Source organism: Theobroma umbraticum, unplaced genomic scaffold, assembly GCF_002168275.2.
Source record: "Theobroma umbraticum cultivar Fairchild unplaced genomic scaffold, ASM216827v3 scaffold_86.0, whole genome shotgun sequence".
Classification (NCBI taxonomy): Eukaryota; Viridiplantae; Streptophyta; class Magnoliopsida; order Malvales; family Malvaceae; genus Theobroma; species Theobroma umbraticum.
This window is the reverse complement of record NW_018397263.1, coordinates 1,599,002-1,618,574: the sequence shown is the minus strand read 5'-3', so window position 1 is coordinate 1,618,574 and position 19,573 is coordinate 1,599,002. Positions and strand designations below refer to the sequence as shown.

Here is a 19,573-nt window from a genome sequence, read left to right as displayed (position 1 = left end):
TTCTCAAGTGCTTTAGCAGTAATTGATGGACACCAACTTCCCTAAGCAACTGCTTTAAACATATAGTGCACTTGAGGCAGCAGTTTACTGGAAATGCAGCTAACGTCTTGGAGCTGAAAGTGGTGGTGGCATTGTAATGGAGGGTGGTTGTTGATCATTTGGTCCATGCTGTTTCAAATACAGCCTTAAGGAAACAGATAATTCCTGAAGAATTCGGTAAATTGCACTGATTCCTGCATGATAAGTATACATAATAGATTGTGAGAAGCCTCTCTCTCTTATCCAGTTACAGAGGAAAAACAAAGAAAAAAAATGCTTTTGCATTATGGTGATATAAATTGAGGATCAAGTGCCTTTTTTTGTACATGAGATTGTGGGTAGCTAGGTTGCTGCAAAGCCACCCCCTAGTTATTTGAGCTTAGGTAACAGTTCATGCAAATTTACATGCCTTGCTGGATACACCCATTTCAGTAGTTCCCCAATTGTTCCCTCTGTTTCTATTGCTTCCCTCGTCATATTATTAACGCAGAACCCTAGGCTGCACAGGCAGACGAGCAGTTGGCTCTTAAGCTTTTCTTCAACTTCATTACCCTCAATCTCATTGGCAACTTCCATCATATGTTGAAGAGAAGGCGATACAATCTTGGCGATGCTGTTTCTTTCAGGCCTCAAATGGATAGAGAAGTCGCCATTTGCGGATTTGCCCAACCCAAGGTCATGGGATGCATTTTCCATTTGCAACTCATTTTCATGCTCTGCTAGGGATTTGATTAGTAACACTTCATCCAGGCATTTCACTAAAGAGCCAATTTTGTCCCTGAGATGTTCTAGATCATAGTTAATCTGTTCTTGGATCTCCTCCCAATGAATTCCCAACCTCTGGGATGCTTGTGAGAGAAATTCAATTTGATGGATCGCAAAGGGTAATAAATCTGCCATTTTGGATAGAGACCTTAGAAGCTTATTGTAGCAACTGCAGTGAAAAGGCAGGAACCAGAAATTGGGCTCCAACTCAGCCTCTGCGATGAAATTCTCCAATTTACTGACATGATAGTTCAGCTTCTTCAGCTTTTCTCTTGGTTCCCTCGAAATTTCCTTTTGTCTGTTATAAAGACCTATTACCTCAAAGCAATCCTGAAGTGCTCCTATGGTCCTTGAAAGTTCTGTTTTTGCTAGGGCAGCAGATCTCGCTGGATGCAAGAGAATTTCCACTGTAATGAAACAGATTAGTCCAATGGTAGCCTCTGTGATTCTAGCAATTGCGAATTCGCTTGGAGTGCCATAAGTTTTCCTTCCCAAGATCAGTAATGCCCCTATAACCGCTGAAATCCCACCAGCTTGGCCGTACATGCGACTATGCCTCAGAAAACTGGTGAAAATGATCCAAGGAAGTAGAAGGAAGAACCTTAAATCCGTGAGCTTTTGGAAAATAAAGCAACATAGAATTCCATATACTGATCCCATTGCCGTCCCCTGTGCCCGGGCATTAGCCATTGTAAATGTTGCTTGTCGCCCTGTTACAAAACTTATTGCAATGGTTAGTCCTGACCAGTATCCGTTCTCTTTGTTATATATCAAACCAAACAGCACAGCAAGACCTAGAGAAAGTGAGCACTTGATTGCAAAAACCAATCTTTCACTGTTTAGCCGCCTGCTGAAACTCAGCAGGCTGCACCAGATCAGTTCCACTCTATTTTTTCCTTGCTTCTTTGGCTGACTTGATTCTTGTATTTTACTTTTACCTTCCTCATTCTCTACAATGCACTCAGGACCATCCTGAAGAAGTTCCATACAGTACAAGAAGAAGAAGGGTGACAGATCTTCGTGGGATGTTGAAATGGCTTTCTGGGTCCAGGAGGACCTGTCCGTGTATTCTCCTTTCGTCTTCGGAGCTGTTGCTGCATCGAAAGGCACGGAACACTTGGCTTGTTCAAGTTTTAGAACTATCTTTTTCTTTGAAATTTGTAGAACACCTTGGAGCTCTTCATCCAACATTCTGACGGGGAAGGAGGTGCAAGTGGATAAGGCCAGTTCCATCCCTCGAATTGGCATTTCCATCTCTTGTAATTTCTCTCCAGGGTCCGAGGGCTGAGGTTTGAAGAATCTGAACAGAGGTTTCTCCCAAAGCATGCCTTCCTGTTAACAGAAAACACCTCATTGACATACTAGGCAGACGACGGAAACTCAAAACTCTAAGCAAAAGTGCAGATATTAGCTTACTTGTTTGCCTTTGATATTTCGAAGAAGCTTGGCTCCTGTTTTAGAAAATAACCTTGCTTCTGTGATTAAATCAAGTGCTGCGACGTTGTCTCGTGCAAAGAAAGCTTCCACTAAGAGATTTAGCCTGTTTGAAGCATTTTCTGCATAAGATCTGCATGTCTTTCTGACCTGTACAGGCATAATATTAGCAAATAGCTTGGCCACGACTCAAGCTCCTGTATGCAATTTTTTCCCTGCTTTTAAATTACTAAATCTTGATATGCTCATTCCTGAAGACAGCCAACATCTTTTGTACAATCGTTAAAAAGCCTTTATCTCTTAAATTAGATACCCTGATTGAACCAAAAGACTTGCTGTAACCCCGTAAACCCAAATCCCAGTTCTGAAAGGCCCATGTTGGCTACATCACAGGTATCGAGAGGCTTAATTTGGAGTATGGTCGACTGGCCAGTGGAGATTGAATATTCAAAGGCAACATCAAGTATTATCCCTAATAAGATTCAAGAATAGTTAGGGCCTAATCCTATGTTAGATATCAGACTAAATTCCTACTGTCGTCACTCGCCAACATGCCATAAAGCCTGTTATCAACGGGGGTGGGAGACGCTTGAGAATATTAAATTATTAGTTCAACTTTGAGCATAAAGTTCATGATACCTTTAGTGCAAAATGCAATAAAACAATACTAGAATGGAAAGTTAGATATAAGCATTATTCAGGGTCATTTCTTTATCTCTTTTTATATTTACATGAAAAAATCTTCTGTCTCATTTGGTGTCTTTTTTGTAATTTTACATTACTTATCTAATAAACTTCTTATATTAATTTTACATTTTATCTATTTAGCGTACACTCTCTTAATTTTAACAAAGAATCATCATCTCATATACAGGGGCATTCACTCCCCATAGATGACCTAAAATCAATCAAAGCACCAAAATCATTCTTAACCCATTAAAAAGAGTCAATCAAATCACCAAATTTGGCCTATTAAGCCCTCATATATGTGAAAGGAAAATTTTGGGTACTGCATGGCCCCAACGCCGAGAGGGTTTGACGTCCATGAGCTTTTGTCATATCATTTTTGCCACGGTAGCTAGCACTGTTAATTTATTGGTTAGCTGCACTAGGGTGAGAAGAACCATGAAAGGTGATCCGAAATATTGAGCTTATTTTTGCCCTATATTCCGTTACGCTTATGGCAAGAACATTAATATTGATGAGGATGGATGCAGGGCCAAGCTTATAGCTATCGGAAAACAAAATCTAATGAACCAATCGAGATATGTAGCATGCAAAACAAAGCAACGCATTCATGATTCATGAATCAGCTTAATTAGCTACTAGCCTCAAAGGTAGGCTAGGTGAGGGCATGGAAACAACTTAGCTAGAAAAGAAGCCAAGGCACCAAGAGCTGTGCTCGACGCCAAATGAATTGGGTGCATTTACTCTCCAGTTTCTACTCCTTGAATGACTGCACCTACATAAACAATCACAGTCTGCCCAAAGGCAATCCTCTTCGCCATCAAATGTGTCGAATCAGGCAACGCAATGGCGAAAGAACTAAGTGTAACAGCCATAGCAGCTAGTCCACGGCTGAACCTGGCTGGCCCAATCAACCAGAGGCTGAGCATAGAAGGGAGCAGGACTTGAATGGTGGCATATAAAACATGCCAGCAACCTCTCAGGGCATCACCAAGTGTAGCATCCGAGACAATTAAGATAGTTGTCACGTAGGAAAAGGCGGGATATGTTAAGAAACGCCGGACAGGTTCTGGCCCGTGGGGAGTGGTGCAACCCACTATGGTGCAGGCTAGCACAGTCCGGAAAGCAGAACCTAAGCGTACACGCCACAGAGCTTGGGGAGTATCCATGTTGTTTTCAGTTTAGCAGAGTTTGGTTTTCATTTGCAACTCATTTTCAAGCAGCGGGCTTTTGAATTTGGTGGCAAAAGAAATGACTTTGGTTTTCAGTTTGGCAGAGTTATTGCGTTTCTGTACGTGAAGCTAAGTGTATAAAGAATCAAGATCAGTAGGCAAGCGGCTTTGCAAAAGACAAAAAAGGCACACTGCAGGGCAGGTTTAAGCCTGCTCAGTTAGCTTCGCAGCCTGGAAGATTAACAAGGATTTACAGCCGTGTCTAGATCGGATGAATAGTCCCAAGGTAGTAAATTATCAAAGGAAGTGGGAGACGTTTGAGAATTAAATTATCAGTTCAACTCTGAGCATAAAGCGCATGATACCATTGAAGCGTTGAAGCAATATGCAATCAAACAGTACTTGAATAGAAAGAATGCAGATATAAACATTATTCTGAATCACATGCTTCATACCTTTATTCTTTTGTTTTTCCTTTCATATTTGGGCAGGTAAAATCTTCTTTCTCGTTTATTGTCCTTTTCATAATTTTACGTCACATATCTAATAAACTTTTTATATTAACGCCACTCTTATTGTAAAATTGTTTGTTTCTATCATTAAGGTTTAATGTAAGATTAGAATTTTAAAGTTTTTAATTTTTAATTGATCATATTTTAAGGAACACGTATTGTAAAATTATATAAAAAAAATAACACCAAACAAGATAATAAGCAAGGAAAATTATTTTTTTATTATGCTCATACCTGATGAAATATCAAGCTTTTAGATTTACCCTTTAACAAAGAAAAGAAATTAGCAGAATCAGTATCATACACTGTGGGCTATGCACTATACATGTCTGGCCCAAAATCATTCAAGTCACCACCATCGCTCTAAACCCACCAAAAAGAATCAATCAAATCATCGAAATTGGCCTATCCACCCCTCAATAAATATGAAAGGAAATTTTGGATACTGAATGGACCCCAAGGAATGAAAATCTCCTATCCAAATGAGTGCCACTTTTCCTGTTCCTTCAGTAATACTCTCACTGATAATGACACTAAGACTCGTTTGCCTCTCACAAAATGATTTCTCATCAATTTTTTTTTTCGTCTCTCTCGTAAGTCCTCTTTCTCTCATGAGGCCGAGAGGGTTCGAGGACCATGAGCTTTGTCATATCATTTTTTCATGGTAGCACTGTTAATTTATTCGTTCGCTCCGTTAAGTTCTTGCTGCACTAGGGCGAGAAGAACCATGAAAGGTGATCCTGAATAGTGAGCTTTATTTTGCCCTATATTCGTTTATGCTTATGGCAAGAACATTAATATTGATGAAGATGGATGCAGGGCCAAGCTTATAGCTGTCGGAAAAACAAAATCTAATGAACCCAGATACATAGCATGCGAAACTAAGCAAAGCATTCATGATTAATGAATCAGCTTAAGTAGCTACTTGCCTCGAGGCAGGCTAGGTGAGGGTATGGAAACAACATTGCTAGAACAGAAGCCAAGGCGCCAAGAGCTGTGCTCGACGCCACATGAATTGGGTGCATTAAGACTCCAGTTTCTGCTCCTTGAATGATTGCACCTACATAAACAATCACAGTCTGCCCAAAGGCAATCCTCTTAGCCATCAAATGTGTGGAATCAGGCAACGCAATGGCGAAAGAACTAAGTCCAACAGCCATAGCAGCTAGTCCACGGCTGAACCTGGCTGGTCCGATCAACCAGAGGCTGAGCATAGAAGGGAGCAGTGCTTGAATGCTTGCATATAAAACATGCCAGCAACCCCTCAGGGCATCACCAAGTGTAGCATCAGAGACAATTAAGATAGTTGTCACGTAGGAAAAGGCGGGATATGTTAAGAAATGCCGGACAGGTTCTGGCCCGTAGAGGGTGGTGCAACCCACTATTGTGCAGGCTAGCACAGTCCGGAACGCAGAGCCTAGGCGTACACGCCACAGAGCTTGGGGGGTATCCATGTCGTTTTCTTGCAGTAGGCCTTGAATTGAGTGGCAAAAGTAAAGTAATTGTGTTTCTGTACGTGAAGCTATGTGTCAAGAATTAAGATCAGTAGGCAAGAGGTTTTGCAGAAGAAAAAAAAGGCACACTGCAGGTTTCTTAAATGACATGCCTGCTCAATGGTACTAACTTTGGAGCTTGGAAGATTTATAAGAATTAACAGCTGTGTCTATATCCAGTGAACATTCCCAAGGTAGTGGGATTTCTCTCTCTGCTGATCATGATCCATGAGGTGATTGATTGCACATTTTTTATCTTTTTAAAGTATTAATTCCAACCCTTAAACGGTTTTAGTTCAATCTGCCGCGTGGACTAGAATTTCCAACAATCCCAACAATTATGAAAATTACTTTGAAAAACATTTCAAAAAGTTCTGATAAACTTTTGAAAATTGCAATTCTAACATGGCAAATGACAAATCGAATGTCAGTTTAAGCAAACCATGGTGATGCTAATGGGATTATGTGATCATTAAGGGAAACCTTTGCTTTTAATCGTCATCACATATGAATTTGATGCTTCTTTGGCTGTCTCCCCGTTGGCCCTGTAGCTTTTAGCACGAATGAGAGAATCTGGAATATTGTCCCCCGTTGCTTTTGTTTGTCCTTATATTCCCAAATCCCACGTTTCAGGAACACTTCCTCCTGAGCAACGACTACAAACTTTTTCGTTAAGTTCGTTGGAAACATCAACCAAGGAGAATGCATGAATCATAACAAATGCAAAACGTTGATGTTAATTTGATGTACTTAGACTTTTAGGGTGACAGGGTGGCTTGGCAAATTCTAAAAGATGATGATTCTGATCGATGAGATGAGAAGAAATGCCAAAGCACTTGCATTTGGAATAAGTTCCTCTTTGCCTTCCACGTATACAAATGGTGGCATTTGTTGCGGACAGGGAAAAGGTTGAAGCGGAATACCCTGGAAGGTGCTAAACCAACCACTTTCCTCGTTGGCGACAGATTGCTGATCGTCCCCTACCAGAGTGGAAAATTGCAAAAAGAAAAAAAGAATCTGAAATATCATTTCATCCCGAACGCCATAACCAGTGAAAATGCAGGAAAATATTTACTTCTCTAACATCATGACAAGTGACGACTTCCATGGACTGAAGCAAAACAAGAAAGAAGACCAAATGTCTAATCAATCTTCTGTTTGTTGATGGGATCAAATTCCTTTCAAAACTATATATGGTTCCATTTTCTCACATTTCTTTGGCATTGTTTATGTCCCTAATACATCCATGCATACATGCTTGAATGTGTGCGAACATGATAGTATTTCTAGGAACATGTTACACCCTCTAGAAAGTAATGAACTTCCCTCATCCACTTTAGGTTCTACGTATTGAAGTTGTTGACAATAGTTGAAAAAAGAAGACGAAGAAGCTGTGTGGTTGCTGGAGCTCCCTCGCCCTTAAGGAGGGGAAACCAGGGAAGCAATATGTATGCATTATTAAATATAGCACTTCCATCCATCACTTGGAAGTTCAGCCTCAAATTTGCAGCAGAAAATTTTGTTGTACTTAAAGTTAATCATTGATTGAGCCCTTTTTAGTTGCAAACATATCTTTCTTCACTGCATCTAATAACATAGGAAACACAAACAATCTTACAGCAATATACTGATGAAAGTGGGATTCAGGACTTTTACTCTGCACGGACCCACCAGTCTGCTGGAAACTTAACCATTAAACAATTCAGCGTCACACACCAAAAATGAAAATGGAAAAGAATAAACACATTGCTTGGTTCAAAAGATAGCAGATTCGCTACATAGGGAAGCTACTCAGAATCATTTAACAAGCAAGCTAGTCTGCAGCATCTTCATATAATTCTCAACCTTCTTTACAATCTATAGAGCAATTAACTTTTACTAGATAGTTGATAGTTGATGTCTGCTACACTTGGAGCTAGAAATATAAGTTTTTTAAGTATTAACTGCTAATGGCTCCTCTATACTTCCCAGGATGGGCCTTATTCTGGGAGCGAGTACGAGGTAGAAAATTTCGAGGAGAAAATCGCCGGTCTTGCTTAATAGGATGAACTGCTTTTCTCTTCTGGCCTTGATTACTCCTACCACTGTCCATATCTTTGCCTGCAATATATTCCACAGCATTAGAATCATTTCAAGGGTTCAAATTAAGAAAATATTCACTAAGCAAATTACTTATAAACCAAGTATTGCAGTTACAGGCTTTTCTTAAATAGATATGTATAACAACTAACACAACATGTGTACAATCCAGCTTTTATTGCCTTCCTTGGTAAGGATATGAATCTCAGGATTACATGGTGTAAAGGCAGCTTTCATCTTTTCTGATGTTGTGCTTTTCATTGTGGCCACATTGCTCTGATCAGGAGCAGCAATGTTTCCTTCAGATGAATCTGAATCTATAATATGGGTTGAGTTGTTCTCCTCTTCATTGGCCAAAGTTTCATTTCCCCGGGAATCTGCTGAATGACTTAACTGGTTTTTATTCCCAGGCATCCTTCTCTTTGTGTCATTAATGCAGATCTTCACCTGGACATAATCATTTGGAATCACAGCCCCTTTCCGTGTTGCTGAGCGAGTTAGTCTTATAGGAGCTGTAGAACTTGCATTAAAATTTGCATGTACCAAGGACATTTTAGCTCTAGAAATTGGAAGCTCAGTAGTACAACTAGCAACTCCTGATGTAACACTTTCAACAGTAATTTTTGCGGGAGAAAAGGTCCTCTGTTCAGCATTACAGTTAATTTCATCTGAGGTCTTATTTTCATTTTCCCAAACCTTAGTTGGTATACAAGAGGAAGGTTTAGTAGGTTGAGGCTCACATGAAGCATCCCCATGGGTTGAAATGTGTGGTGATATCGCATGGGAAGCTTCTGAAACAAGTGGAATGGAAATAGCCAATATATCTGAGGAATCTTTACCCTTCATAAACATGCTCGCAGTCATAGAGGAACTAAAATCCATATCAAGACACTTCTTAGCACTTAACAGGGATGATGCTAGAGCTGCACGTGAAGCTAGAGGGCTTAGATGAGACCTACTTTGTATGAAAGCTTCTTTCATGGATAGAGTATGGCCTGATTGATTCTTGGCTTCTATATTTATTAGCAGTTTCCTTGTACTCCGAGTTGTTCTCTTCAAATGATTATGGTGATCAGCAACAACTTGAACACATGCATTGGATTCAGCAGTAGGTTTGTGAGGTGATTGTCCGTTGTTAACACCTGTATTAAGCAGACAGGGTCACATTAACTACTTGGAAAAAGATACAAGACATTGACTTATTTTGAGCTGTACCATATAGAACTGGCTGTGTAGGATAAATACTGGACATGAGCACTTATAACATTAACAGCTCTTATATCAGCATAAAATGCTCAGTATACCAAAGAAGGAAACCACTGAAATCACCAGATGCAAAAAGACATAAATAGCACTTATCAATGCTAGCAAAATATTGGTCTTAAGGCAGAATTGTCTTTATTTTGGCCATTTTTAGGGATTGGGTTGGTCTTGGCTTTGGGTTTAGTGGGGGAACTGAAGGGAGATTGGTGGCAGAGTTCAGAGGGTGGGGGGTTTCGGAGGTAGGATGGAAATAGGAAAGGTGAGAGCCATTGAGACAGAACCACCAATTCCCTCACAACAAAAAATGAGATTTACAATCAGAAAAGATACAGACAAAAGTCAGATGTACTTTAGACAGTAAAAGTCAACCAGAATATTAACAGATAGAGCCATGTCTCAGTTCATTGCCAAGGACAAGTAAAAATAAATGATAAGGTTCAGCATGTCAGGTAAACTATGCTGAAAGCAATAGTAAAAAACCAAAGCACACAGATGAACGCAATCATAATTATTTGCATGGACCATGTTTAATGTAAAACAAATTGGTGAAAAGCCCCGCATCAATATCTTCAGATAATGTCAATGGCAAGGGTGCTTACCTTTGTTTCTCCACGGAATATCCTGTGGAAAATCTTTCTTAGATGCATCAGCTAAATTGCTAATCTGTTCTATTTGCTTTTGCAGCAACTTATTAAGGTCTATTTCAGAATCTGTTCCCTCAAGAATGGTCAATAAAGGAGATGAATATGATAAACCTGTGTGTTTTTCTGGTTTTAAGAGTTTATTGATAATTGGATGGGCACTGATACTTTTGGTCGCAAGTTTCATGATTGAGCTTGATGGCAAGGTCAAGGTTTGTCCTTTGAGGTCTTGATCAAGCCATTTGATCATGAAAGTGCATCTACAGCCCCTTTTCGAGTGCCGTACTCTGTCCACCTGCAAGTAATGAAAGTTGGGATACAAAATGAACAAGCATAACAGTCTAGATGTACTAAAGGCAACTCACATAATATAAACTTAAAACTTCAAGCGAACCAGATTAAAGTACACTATTCAAAGGACACCATGGTTAACCCATGTATATCATTTTTTTAAGCTGTGGAAAAGACATATCAGATACCATAGCTGATTTCTAATCCTCCACAACTTTAATGAGATTTTCACCAACATTTACACTATAAGTTTTGAGACCTGGGCTTCATATATCAGCCATCATCTTTTCATTATCACCTAGACCAAAGTTTGACGTTTCACACCACATAGAACAGTAAACTCATCACAGCACCTGGTCTTGCAAATAATATAGCTACATGCTACTTATTTCTACAAACAAATATAGTGATGTTACTCCAATCAACAATCATGGATATAATCTTAATACCAAATGAATATATTAAAGCACATGAGAATGTTACTTTGCTTCATCATTGAGGACCCTGATACTTGTGTTCCAGATTTATTAGTTAGGTGAAGACGGAAGTGCACCTTTTCCACCACAGCATCATGGAAGAGGATCGTGAATTGCGACTTGCAGTTGGCAAGAACACGTTCACCTTCTTCAATGTGGAAACAGTCATCAACTTGAAGAGGCATAGAACGAAAGCGAAGATGCATAAGAACTTCTTCCTTCTGCAAAAGCATATCGTCCAACTCCTGGCTCCCGAAATTTACTATCAGACTATCTCCAGAAGAGCTGTGCATGAAATCAGAAGTCATACTTAATCATTAAGCTCCGTTGGTTTATACATTCTTGCTTTTTTTTTTTTTGGCAATAAAATGATTAAATAGAAAAATAAAAACAAACAGGAAAAATCAAACATATCAACCATATGAACCTAAACATTTCAATATTGAATCATAGTTCTAAAAGGGACCCAAAAAAATTACTCATTCGATCATCAATGCAACCCATTTTTTAAGCACAAAGCCTATTCAAACACAAGCTTAAAGCCCTTTGGCTAGATTGTCCTACAACATTTGAATAATTGTATTAGGAGAAATCTTGTCTCTTTTTTTCTTTGTGTTTTCTTTTCGTTTCTGATCGAATGAATGATATAAAAACCAATGATCACTAACATCTTCAAGTCGGGAAATTATCAACCCACTATTCACAAAACAACCCATGATTGTTTCTCAAAATGGAACAGGAAAATTTGATAACTGAGAGAAAAATGTTGCCCAAAAATGGTGAAAAAGTACAGCTCCATGGGAACAACAAAGAAGAAAGAAATGGGGCCAGAGCAAAAAAAAAAAAACAAGGGGGACTGACCTTAGAGAAACTCGACAAGGGTGCCAAGAGGAGTCCTCTTTGCGCTTGGCTTCCAGCTCAACGGAATTGTCAGCTACCGTGAAAGCTTCCATGTGTGAGTGCAGCAGCCCACTCTCTCACCGATGGTACGTTCTTGGTTTTTGATACGCAGACAATAAAGGAACGGCGCTAAGCCATTTTATTTATTTTTAGAAGGGGATGTGGTCTAAATTTATGGGATCAAATTTATTATTTTTTAATATGTGTAATTTTATTATTATAATATTTTTAATTTAGTAACAAACGGTAAAAAATGATAATAAATAATATTTTTCTAAATACGCTAATTTTAATATTTTTTAACTAAATTAAAATTTTTATAAATAAAATTACATTCGTTCAAAAAGATAAAATAAATTTTTTATACACGACACAATTAATTTATTAAAATGCAATTAACATATTTAAATATATTATATACCTTAAATAGAAAAAATCCTATAAATGGATTTAAGTTAGTTAATTATATTGAGTACTAGTATGAGTTAATTTATTTATACAATTAATAAAATGTGCATAAACTTATCATATATAAATTAAGACAGTTAATCCGTATAAAACAAGAATAGTTTGGTATCATTAATAAATTATGACAATTACAACAAAGATATGATTATACAAAATCTAATTTGTTTGGTTTTATACTCTGCATATTTGGTTGGAGGAAAGGCTATATTCTTAAGAAATATTTGTTGGTGCGCTTGATTGCCAAATATTTCAAGAAATAGTCATTTCTTTAGAGTCTTTATTCTTCAAAATAACCTAAAGTCAATGTATAACTAATATCAACCCTTATGCATATTTGCTATGCCATGATTGAGGAATGACCTCTAAAAATGATAAAATCAATTTTTCCTTTACAAATTTAGAAAACTACAATTTTACCTATATAAAAGCAATTTTAGGACCAGATCTAGTACTCTTCATTTAAATCTAATTGAAAAAATGCTAAATTTGGTGTCTACAACCAAATTTGGTCTTGAAAAGCATCGGATCTAGGCATCTAGCGCTTGAAAATGAAAAAACAAAAGAAATTTTTTTAAAAATTAATTATATATTATAAAAAAATAATATTTTAAATTCAAAAATTAATTAAAATTATTAATATTTTAATCATAACAATATTTAAATTATAAATAAATTATTAGTAATTTATAATTTAAATATTAAAAAATGAAAAAAAGTAAAAAAAAAATCTATTATAATAAAGGATAAATTTATATTCTTATCTTTTATTTTGTTATTATTTTTACTAAATAAATATTACAATAAATCATAATAACAATTTTTATTTTATTTTTTATCAATTAAACTGCATACATAATAATATTTATATTCTATTATTATTTTATTTTATTTCACGAACTGAAAGTATCATGTAAGCTAGCAGATAAACTTACCATTTGACAATTCAATCAAAGTTTTGATTTGGAACTTATATTGAGCTGGGCAGCCGCCCTGATCACGAATTCTTGCCTACTGATTCGGCCAGAACGGGCCTAGTCGAACACTTTGGGCACCAACGTATTTGATCGTGTCTATGAATAAACTCGCCGGCCCTCGCTGGGAGTTCTATCTCAACCCAAAGGAGAAAATCTTCATACATGGGCATGGGAAATGTGGCAGCGCCCAAATCCCACTCCACTGGTCCAAAAACGTGGAGGATCGAAGCTTCAGCCTCCGACCGTGACAAACAAGTATGCAATTTGACAATTGGATTGCCAAAATTGAACCACGAGCCAAGACAACGCAAGTCGATTCTATTCTTTTCAACTTGGCAACAACTACAAGGCATGGCTCTGGCAACTTCACGTAAAAGATTCTCCGAAGTGTCATCCAGGCATTTAATCCTAATTTCAATTGTGTTTCTCTAGCCATTAAAATTTATGGCTAAAGACGATAAAGAAATGATTATGATTTGATATTGGATCACACCTAGACGAAATTTATATGATATAATATTTAAATAAGTTATTAAATTATTTAAAACAATTTAAATAAATTTTTATTATTTTATTATGTTTAATAAAATTTTTATATTTTTATTTTAAATTTAATAAATTTTTATAATTTATAATTAATTAACTATTATTAATTAAAATATTATTTATTATTTTATATAATACAATGTTGTTGTGGTATAATAATGTATTATAATGAATGTTGATATGACATAATAATATGATCATATGTAATTTTTATTATTTATATTAATGTTTCATAAATATAAGATGATATGTGATATTTTTAATAATGATAGTTAATTATAAAAATTTATTTTAATTTAAAATAAAAATATAAAAATTTGATTAAATATAATAAAAAATTAAATTTTATTTAAAATTTTTAAAATAATTTAGAAGGTTTTCAACACAGCATGTCAATTTATTTTTATTTGATGGTTTTGAAAAATATTCGGAGTTTAATTTTAAGATATTGTAAATAAAAGCGGACATATGTGATGTATCTCTTCATTTCCATCTACATGTAAATATCTCAAGGAAAAAAAAAAAGCATTTTTCATTGTATAAGTAGATTTATACATTTGTAGCCCGTCATTTTCTTCAGCTAACTTTCCTACTTTTGTAACTTCCGAACGCTTTCTCCAACAATTCCATCACGTGAACGAAGACAAAAGTTAAAGTCTTTGAATTTCTCTTTTACTTTGTCTCCGATGAATCTTCCTGGACGGTGACGGTCCAATGAGAACAGCCGTAACAAGACGGCCCCTGGTTCATGCACCCTCTTCAGCCACTGAACGTCAGATCTGAACGGACGGTCTAGATCCCATCAAAATTCGGTACACCTTTCATTTTTAAAGACGTGGCAGGAATTTACTCGATAGTTTTAACCGAGTATTTAAAAACCCCCGTACACTCCGCGGCAAAATAAGAAAATACAATCTAGAACCGTTAAATCATTTATAAGATCGGACGGTTCCTCGAGTCCAGGGATTAGAACATTCTCGAAACAAGACTCAAAAAACTCTATATAAACCAACTCTTTTTTCCTTGCTCGGCCACTTGAAACCCTAGCTGTTCGTGGCTGTTTCTTTCTTTTATTCGTTTTTTTGTTGTTCTTCCTTTCGTTTTTTACGTTCTTTTTCGTCGACACAGCTAAAGAAGAGAAAGCAATGGCCGGTAAAGGAGAAGGTCCAGCGATCGGAATCGATCTCGGAACCACTTATTCTTGCGTTGGCGTTTGGCAACATGATCGTGTTGAGATCATAGCCAACGATCAAGGTAATAGAACGACGCCGTCCTATGTTGGCTTTACAGATACCGAGCGTTTGATCGGAGATGCAGCAAAGAACCAGGTCGCCATGAACCCCGTGAACACTGTCTTCGGTAAGCTTTGACTCTTTCATTTAATTTTGAAATTTGCTTTCGTCTGCTTTGTTTAGATATTGCATTTTGATTGGATCTGGAAATGTTTAGATAGATCTATGCGACGGTTAGTTTTGTTAAGTTAAAAAAAATACAGATCTGAACTTTACGAGCTAAGATTTAATAAGGAATCGCTGTAGCTTGAGCTGACATTTTAGTTCAGATCTTAATCTCTCTTCGTTCATTTAAATCTAAAGGTGCTGTTAGCTTTTCAATAAATGAGAGCTTCAGACTTGATTATTAGATCTGTTATGGTGTAGTTTTAGTTTAGTCATAGTTTTGTTTGATCTTGATTCTTAGTCTTAAACAGATTTGTTGTCTTAATCTTTGAAATTTTATTGATCTGCGTTTACCATCTCTTACTGTACAACTTAGTTCAATTATAAACGTTGTGTGATCATTATTTTTGCTTAATACGTATTAGTAATAACTTAGCTTCTTATTCCTTAGTTTAAGCTCAAATTATTGGATATGTGCTCGTTCTAATTGAAGTTACGCGTTACACTTAAACTAAGTTACATTGTTGTATACTGCATGTAGGCCATTGTTTGAAATGAATTAACAATTCCTGTATGTGAAGTTTCTTGGTGAAAGTAAAAGATTTTTGTGCTTTGATGGTCATTCGAATGGTTTATTATGTATGAATAACTAGGTCATAGATTGAAGTTTTGTGGTTAGGTTTTTGTTTATTTTGTTATTTGTTTTGGTTGAACTAATTTAATTTGTTTTTACCTTATAGATGCAAAGAGGTTGATTGGTCGGAGATTCAGTGATGCCCCTGTTCAGAGTGATGTTAAGTTGTGGCCATTCAAGGTCATTTCTGGACCTGGTGACAAGCCCATGATTGTTGTTTTTTACAAGGGTGAGGAGAAGCAATTTGCTGCTGAGGAGATCTCTTCTATGGTCCTCATGAAGATGAGGGAAATTGCCGAGGCTTACCTTGGCTCTACAATTAAGAATGCCGTGGTTACTGTCCCTGCATACTTCAATGACTCTCAGCGTCAGGCAACAAAGGATGCTGGTGTCATTGCCGGTCTTAATGTCATGCGTATTATTAATGAACCCACGGCTGCAGCCATTGCTTACGGTCTTGACAAGAAGGCTACCAGTGTCGGCGAAAAGAATGTCTTGATCTTTGATCTTGGTGGTGGTACTTTTGATGTCTCTCTTCTTACCATTGAAGAGGGTATCTTTGAGGTGAAGGCCACTGCTGGAGACACTCACCTCGGAGGTGAAGATTTTGATAACAGAATGGTGAACCACTTTGCACAGGAGTTCAAGAGAAAGAACAAGAAGGACATTAGTGGTAACCCCCGAGCTCTTAGGAGGTTGAGGACAGCATGTGAGAGGGCAAAGAGAACTCTCTCATCCACTGCACAAACCACCATTGAAATTGACTCCTTGTACGAGGGTATTGACTTTTACTCCACCATTACCCGTGCCAGATTTGAGGAACTTAACATGGATCTCTTCAGAAAGTGTATGGAACCAGTTGAGAAGTGTTTGAGAGATGCCAAGATGGACAAGAGCTCCGTCCATGATGTTGTTCTTGTTGGTGGTTCTACTAGAATTCCCAAGGTTCAGCAGCTTTTGCAGGATTTCTTCAACGGGAAGGAGCTCTGCAAGAGCATCAACCCCGATGAGGCTGTTGCCTACGGTGCTGCAGTCCAAGCTGCTATCTTGAGTGGTGAGGGTAATGAGAAGGTGCAGGATCTCCTGCTCTTGGATGTCACCCCCTTGTCCCTTGGTTTGGAAACTGCTGGTGGTGTCATGACCGTTTTGATTCCAAGGAACACCACCATTCCCACCAAGAAGGAGCAGGTTTTCTCTACCTACTCCGACAACCAGCCTGGTGTGTTGATCCAGGTCTACGAAGGTGAGAGAACAAGGACCAGAGATAACAACTTGCTTGGTAAATTCGAGCTCTCTGGCATCCCACCAGCTCCCAGGGGTGTTCCACAGATCACTGTGTGCTTTGATATTGATGCCAACGGTATCTTGAACGTGTCTGCTGAGGACAAAACCACTGGGCAGAAGAACAAAATCACCATCACAAATGACAAGGGAAGGCTCTCCAAGGAAGAAATTGAGAAGATGGTTCAGGAGGCAGAGAAGTACAAGTCTGAGGATGAAGAGCACAAGAAGAAGGTCGAGTCAAAGAACGCATTGGAGAACTATGCTTACAACATGAGGAACACAGTGAAGGATGAGAAGATCGGTGCCAAACTCCCTCCAGCAGATAAGAAGAAGATTGAAGACGCAATTGAGCAAACCATCCAATGGCTCGACAGCAACCAGCTTGCCGAGGCAGATGAATTTGAAGACAAGATGAAGGAATTGGAGAGCATCTGCAACCCCATCATCGCCAAGATGTACCAAGGCGCTGGTGCTGACACGGGTGGCATGGATGAGGACGTCCCAGCTGGTGGAAGCGGTGCTGGCCCAAAGATCGAGGAAGTGGACTAAGAAATTTCAGCAGCCCTTTTCTTCTATCTGCTTCTAATATCCCAATGCCTTAGGGCTTCGGTTTTTATTTTCTCTCTTGTTTTTTGAATCGGAGTTTTAATTATCATTTTCTGGCTTTGAACTCCTTTTAAGTAGTTTGTTTAAAGCCAGTGTTTAAGCGTCCCATACAGAAAATTTGGTTCTATCGCCAGGTCCTGGCACTTCTATGAAGACTTTCGTTGCCTGCCTATTTCTTGCTTTTTGTTTTGCGTTTTTGATGGCTGCTGTTGCACTGGGATTTTTCTTTTTATTTTCAATAAAATCACGTGAAGGGAATATCTTATGTGGCAAAATTGTCTAGGACATTCCGAATCTGCTTATCAAGTTCATTCGATTCATAGGAGGCAGGTGGGCCAAGGGCACTAAGGTCCTGGCCCCTCGTTTCTCCTTTTTTGATGATCTGGTTCGTTGCGCACGCGGCGTGGGGTTGTTGTGATAAGGGAATGGATTGGTGGGAGAAGGGTTTGTGGATGGACTTGCACTTTGGGTCGGCATGGCTCATGCCCAAAATTTGACCCAACTGATCTCGTGGCTGCTTTTCATTGGAAAAGCCAAATTTGCTTATAGAAAAGGAGAGTCCCATTTCAATATTCTAACAGTCCTCACCGTTAGCTAAATAACCGGGGGTCGAAAAATCTTAGGGGAAATGAAAGATTAGGGGATTTGGCTTTTTGTAGTTTGGACTGTTCCTTTCTTATCATGTGTCGGCACCCAAACTTAGCAGAAAGATAAGTCATGATTTTTATTTATACACAAAATCCACCTTTCAATAATTCTCCCCAAAATGTCGATTCTTTCTAAATTCTACTCCATTTTGGTTTTCTTTTCTCAACCTCGCTCACATTATCATTGATTGACTGCTTTGATATGAGTTGTTCCTGCCCACACATTTTAGGAAATGTGATAGAAAAAGAGCTTCCCCTTGTCACTACTTTCTGCTGAGTCTGTGACAGACAGATTGACGAGAAAGGAAGGCAAAGCAGAAGACAAAAAAAGTTTATCTCTAACCGACAATAGAAAAAGGAAGAAACAGATAAAAAAACAGAACCTGTTGGGCCATTAACTGAAGATGAGGAATGAGATAAATCCAATCTCAGAACGCGGATGAGAAAGCAAAGCGCGTAAGATGATAAAGTAGTAGTACGGCATTGGGGAAGTAGCAAGCTACCACAGGGGGAAGAAGCGTCTATCATTCTAAGCAGACGCCAAACTTGACCTTGCTTTCTTTAACCAACAGAGTTTGCCTAACTCCTGACCCCCCCGGGACCCTTACGGGGATGGGGGCCCTCTCCTCACCACATTCACCCCAACTAGTCTTTCGCTTGCGAAAGACATGGCTGACGCCACCTGACTTAGCCTCCACGATAGCTTATTAGCACACCTCTTTATACCCAAAATAACATTTTAGATATTTGTTATAGATACAGCGGTTGTTAGGTGTCATCACTGTGTTGGCTTTCTTCGTCTCCACAAGTTTTTTCCCCTTCGCGTATTAGGTAGCAGTCCTAGTAAAATCAGCTTGTTTTTGGAATCAGACGACCCAAGTCTTGTCAATGTCGTCTTCTGGTGTCGGTCGACTTCCCCATTTTCTTATTCCGTGGCTGAAAGGGGTTGTTCAAATGAATCAAACAAAGGGGTTACATTTACTTTTCCTCATTGGGAATTTACCTGTGACTGACTATGTCCCAAGAGGAGCAGTTGGAAAATCCAACACAAATTCTTATGCTAGGAAACAGGAAATATCAGTGGGTCATCTGTTGGCCAAGGAAGCTTTCCTCTGCATGTTCAAACCCCCATCAAAATACCAGTAATACCCAACGAGCTGCAAATTGAGTCCAGACTGTAACATTCAATAAACTCAATAAGCTGCAAGAGGCGCTTAGAGAGAGAAATATTGCTACTAAAAACACAGGCAAACTAAGAGAGGAGC

General features: G+C 38.2%; 3 protein-coding genes across 5 annotated transcripts; 1 reads left to right on the top strand and 2 right to left on the bottom strand.

The window, feature by feature from the left end:
• Positions 1-88: 88 nt before the first annotated feature.
• LOC110420665 (uncharacterized) lies at positions 89-6,198 on the bottom strand. Its single transcript, XM_089784231.1, has 3 exons — positions 5,539-6,198; positions 2,221-2,388; positions 89-2,136 (listed from the first exon to the last, which is right to left on the bottom strand). Exons 1-3 carry the CDS (start codon positions 6,061-6,063, stop codon positions 409-411), a joined length of 2,421 nt encoding a protein of 806 aa, XP_089640357.1. The 5' UTR covers positions 6,064-6,198; the 3' UTR covers positions 89-408.
• Positions 6,199-7,706: 1,508 nt separating this feature from the next.
• On the bottom strand, positions 7,707-11,891 carry LOC110420340 (uncharacterized). 3 transcript variants are annotated; one of them, XM_021433615.2, is made up of 5 exons: positions 11,714-11,891; positions 10,930-11,137; positions 10,044-10,380; positions 8,334-9,323; positions 7,707-8,202 (listed from the first exon to the last, which is right to left on the bottom strand). In XM_021433615.2, exons 1-5 carry the CDS (start codon positions 11,803-11,805, stop codon positions 8,042-8,044), a joined length of 1,788 nt encoding a protein of 595 aa, XP_021289290.1. In that variant the 5' UTR covers positions 11,806-11,891; the 3' UTR covers positions 7,707-8,041. The 3 variants fall into 3 exon arrangements, with proteins under 3 accessions (XP_021289290.1, XP_021289291.1, XP_021289292.1); XM_021433616.2 differs by having other exon boundaries at positions 8,364-9,323; XM_021433617.2 differs by having other exon boundaries at positions 7,722-8,202; positions 8,397-9,323.
• A 2,872-nt stretch (positions 11,892-14,763) lies between these two features.
• Positions 14,764-17,833, top strand: LOC110420367 (heat shock cognate 70 kDa protein 2-like). Its single transcript, XM_021433652.2, has 2 exons — positions 14,764-15,099; positions 15,878-17,833. The coding sequence occupies exons 1-2, from the start codon at positions 14,886-14,888 to the stop codon at positions 17,602-17,604; spliced, it is 1,941 nt and encodes a 646-aa protein (XP_021289327.1). The 5' UTR covers positions 14,764-14,885; the 3' UTR covers positions 17,605-17,833.
• Positions 17,834-19,573: the final 1,740 nt, after the last annotated feature.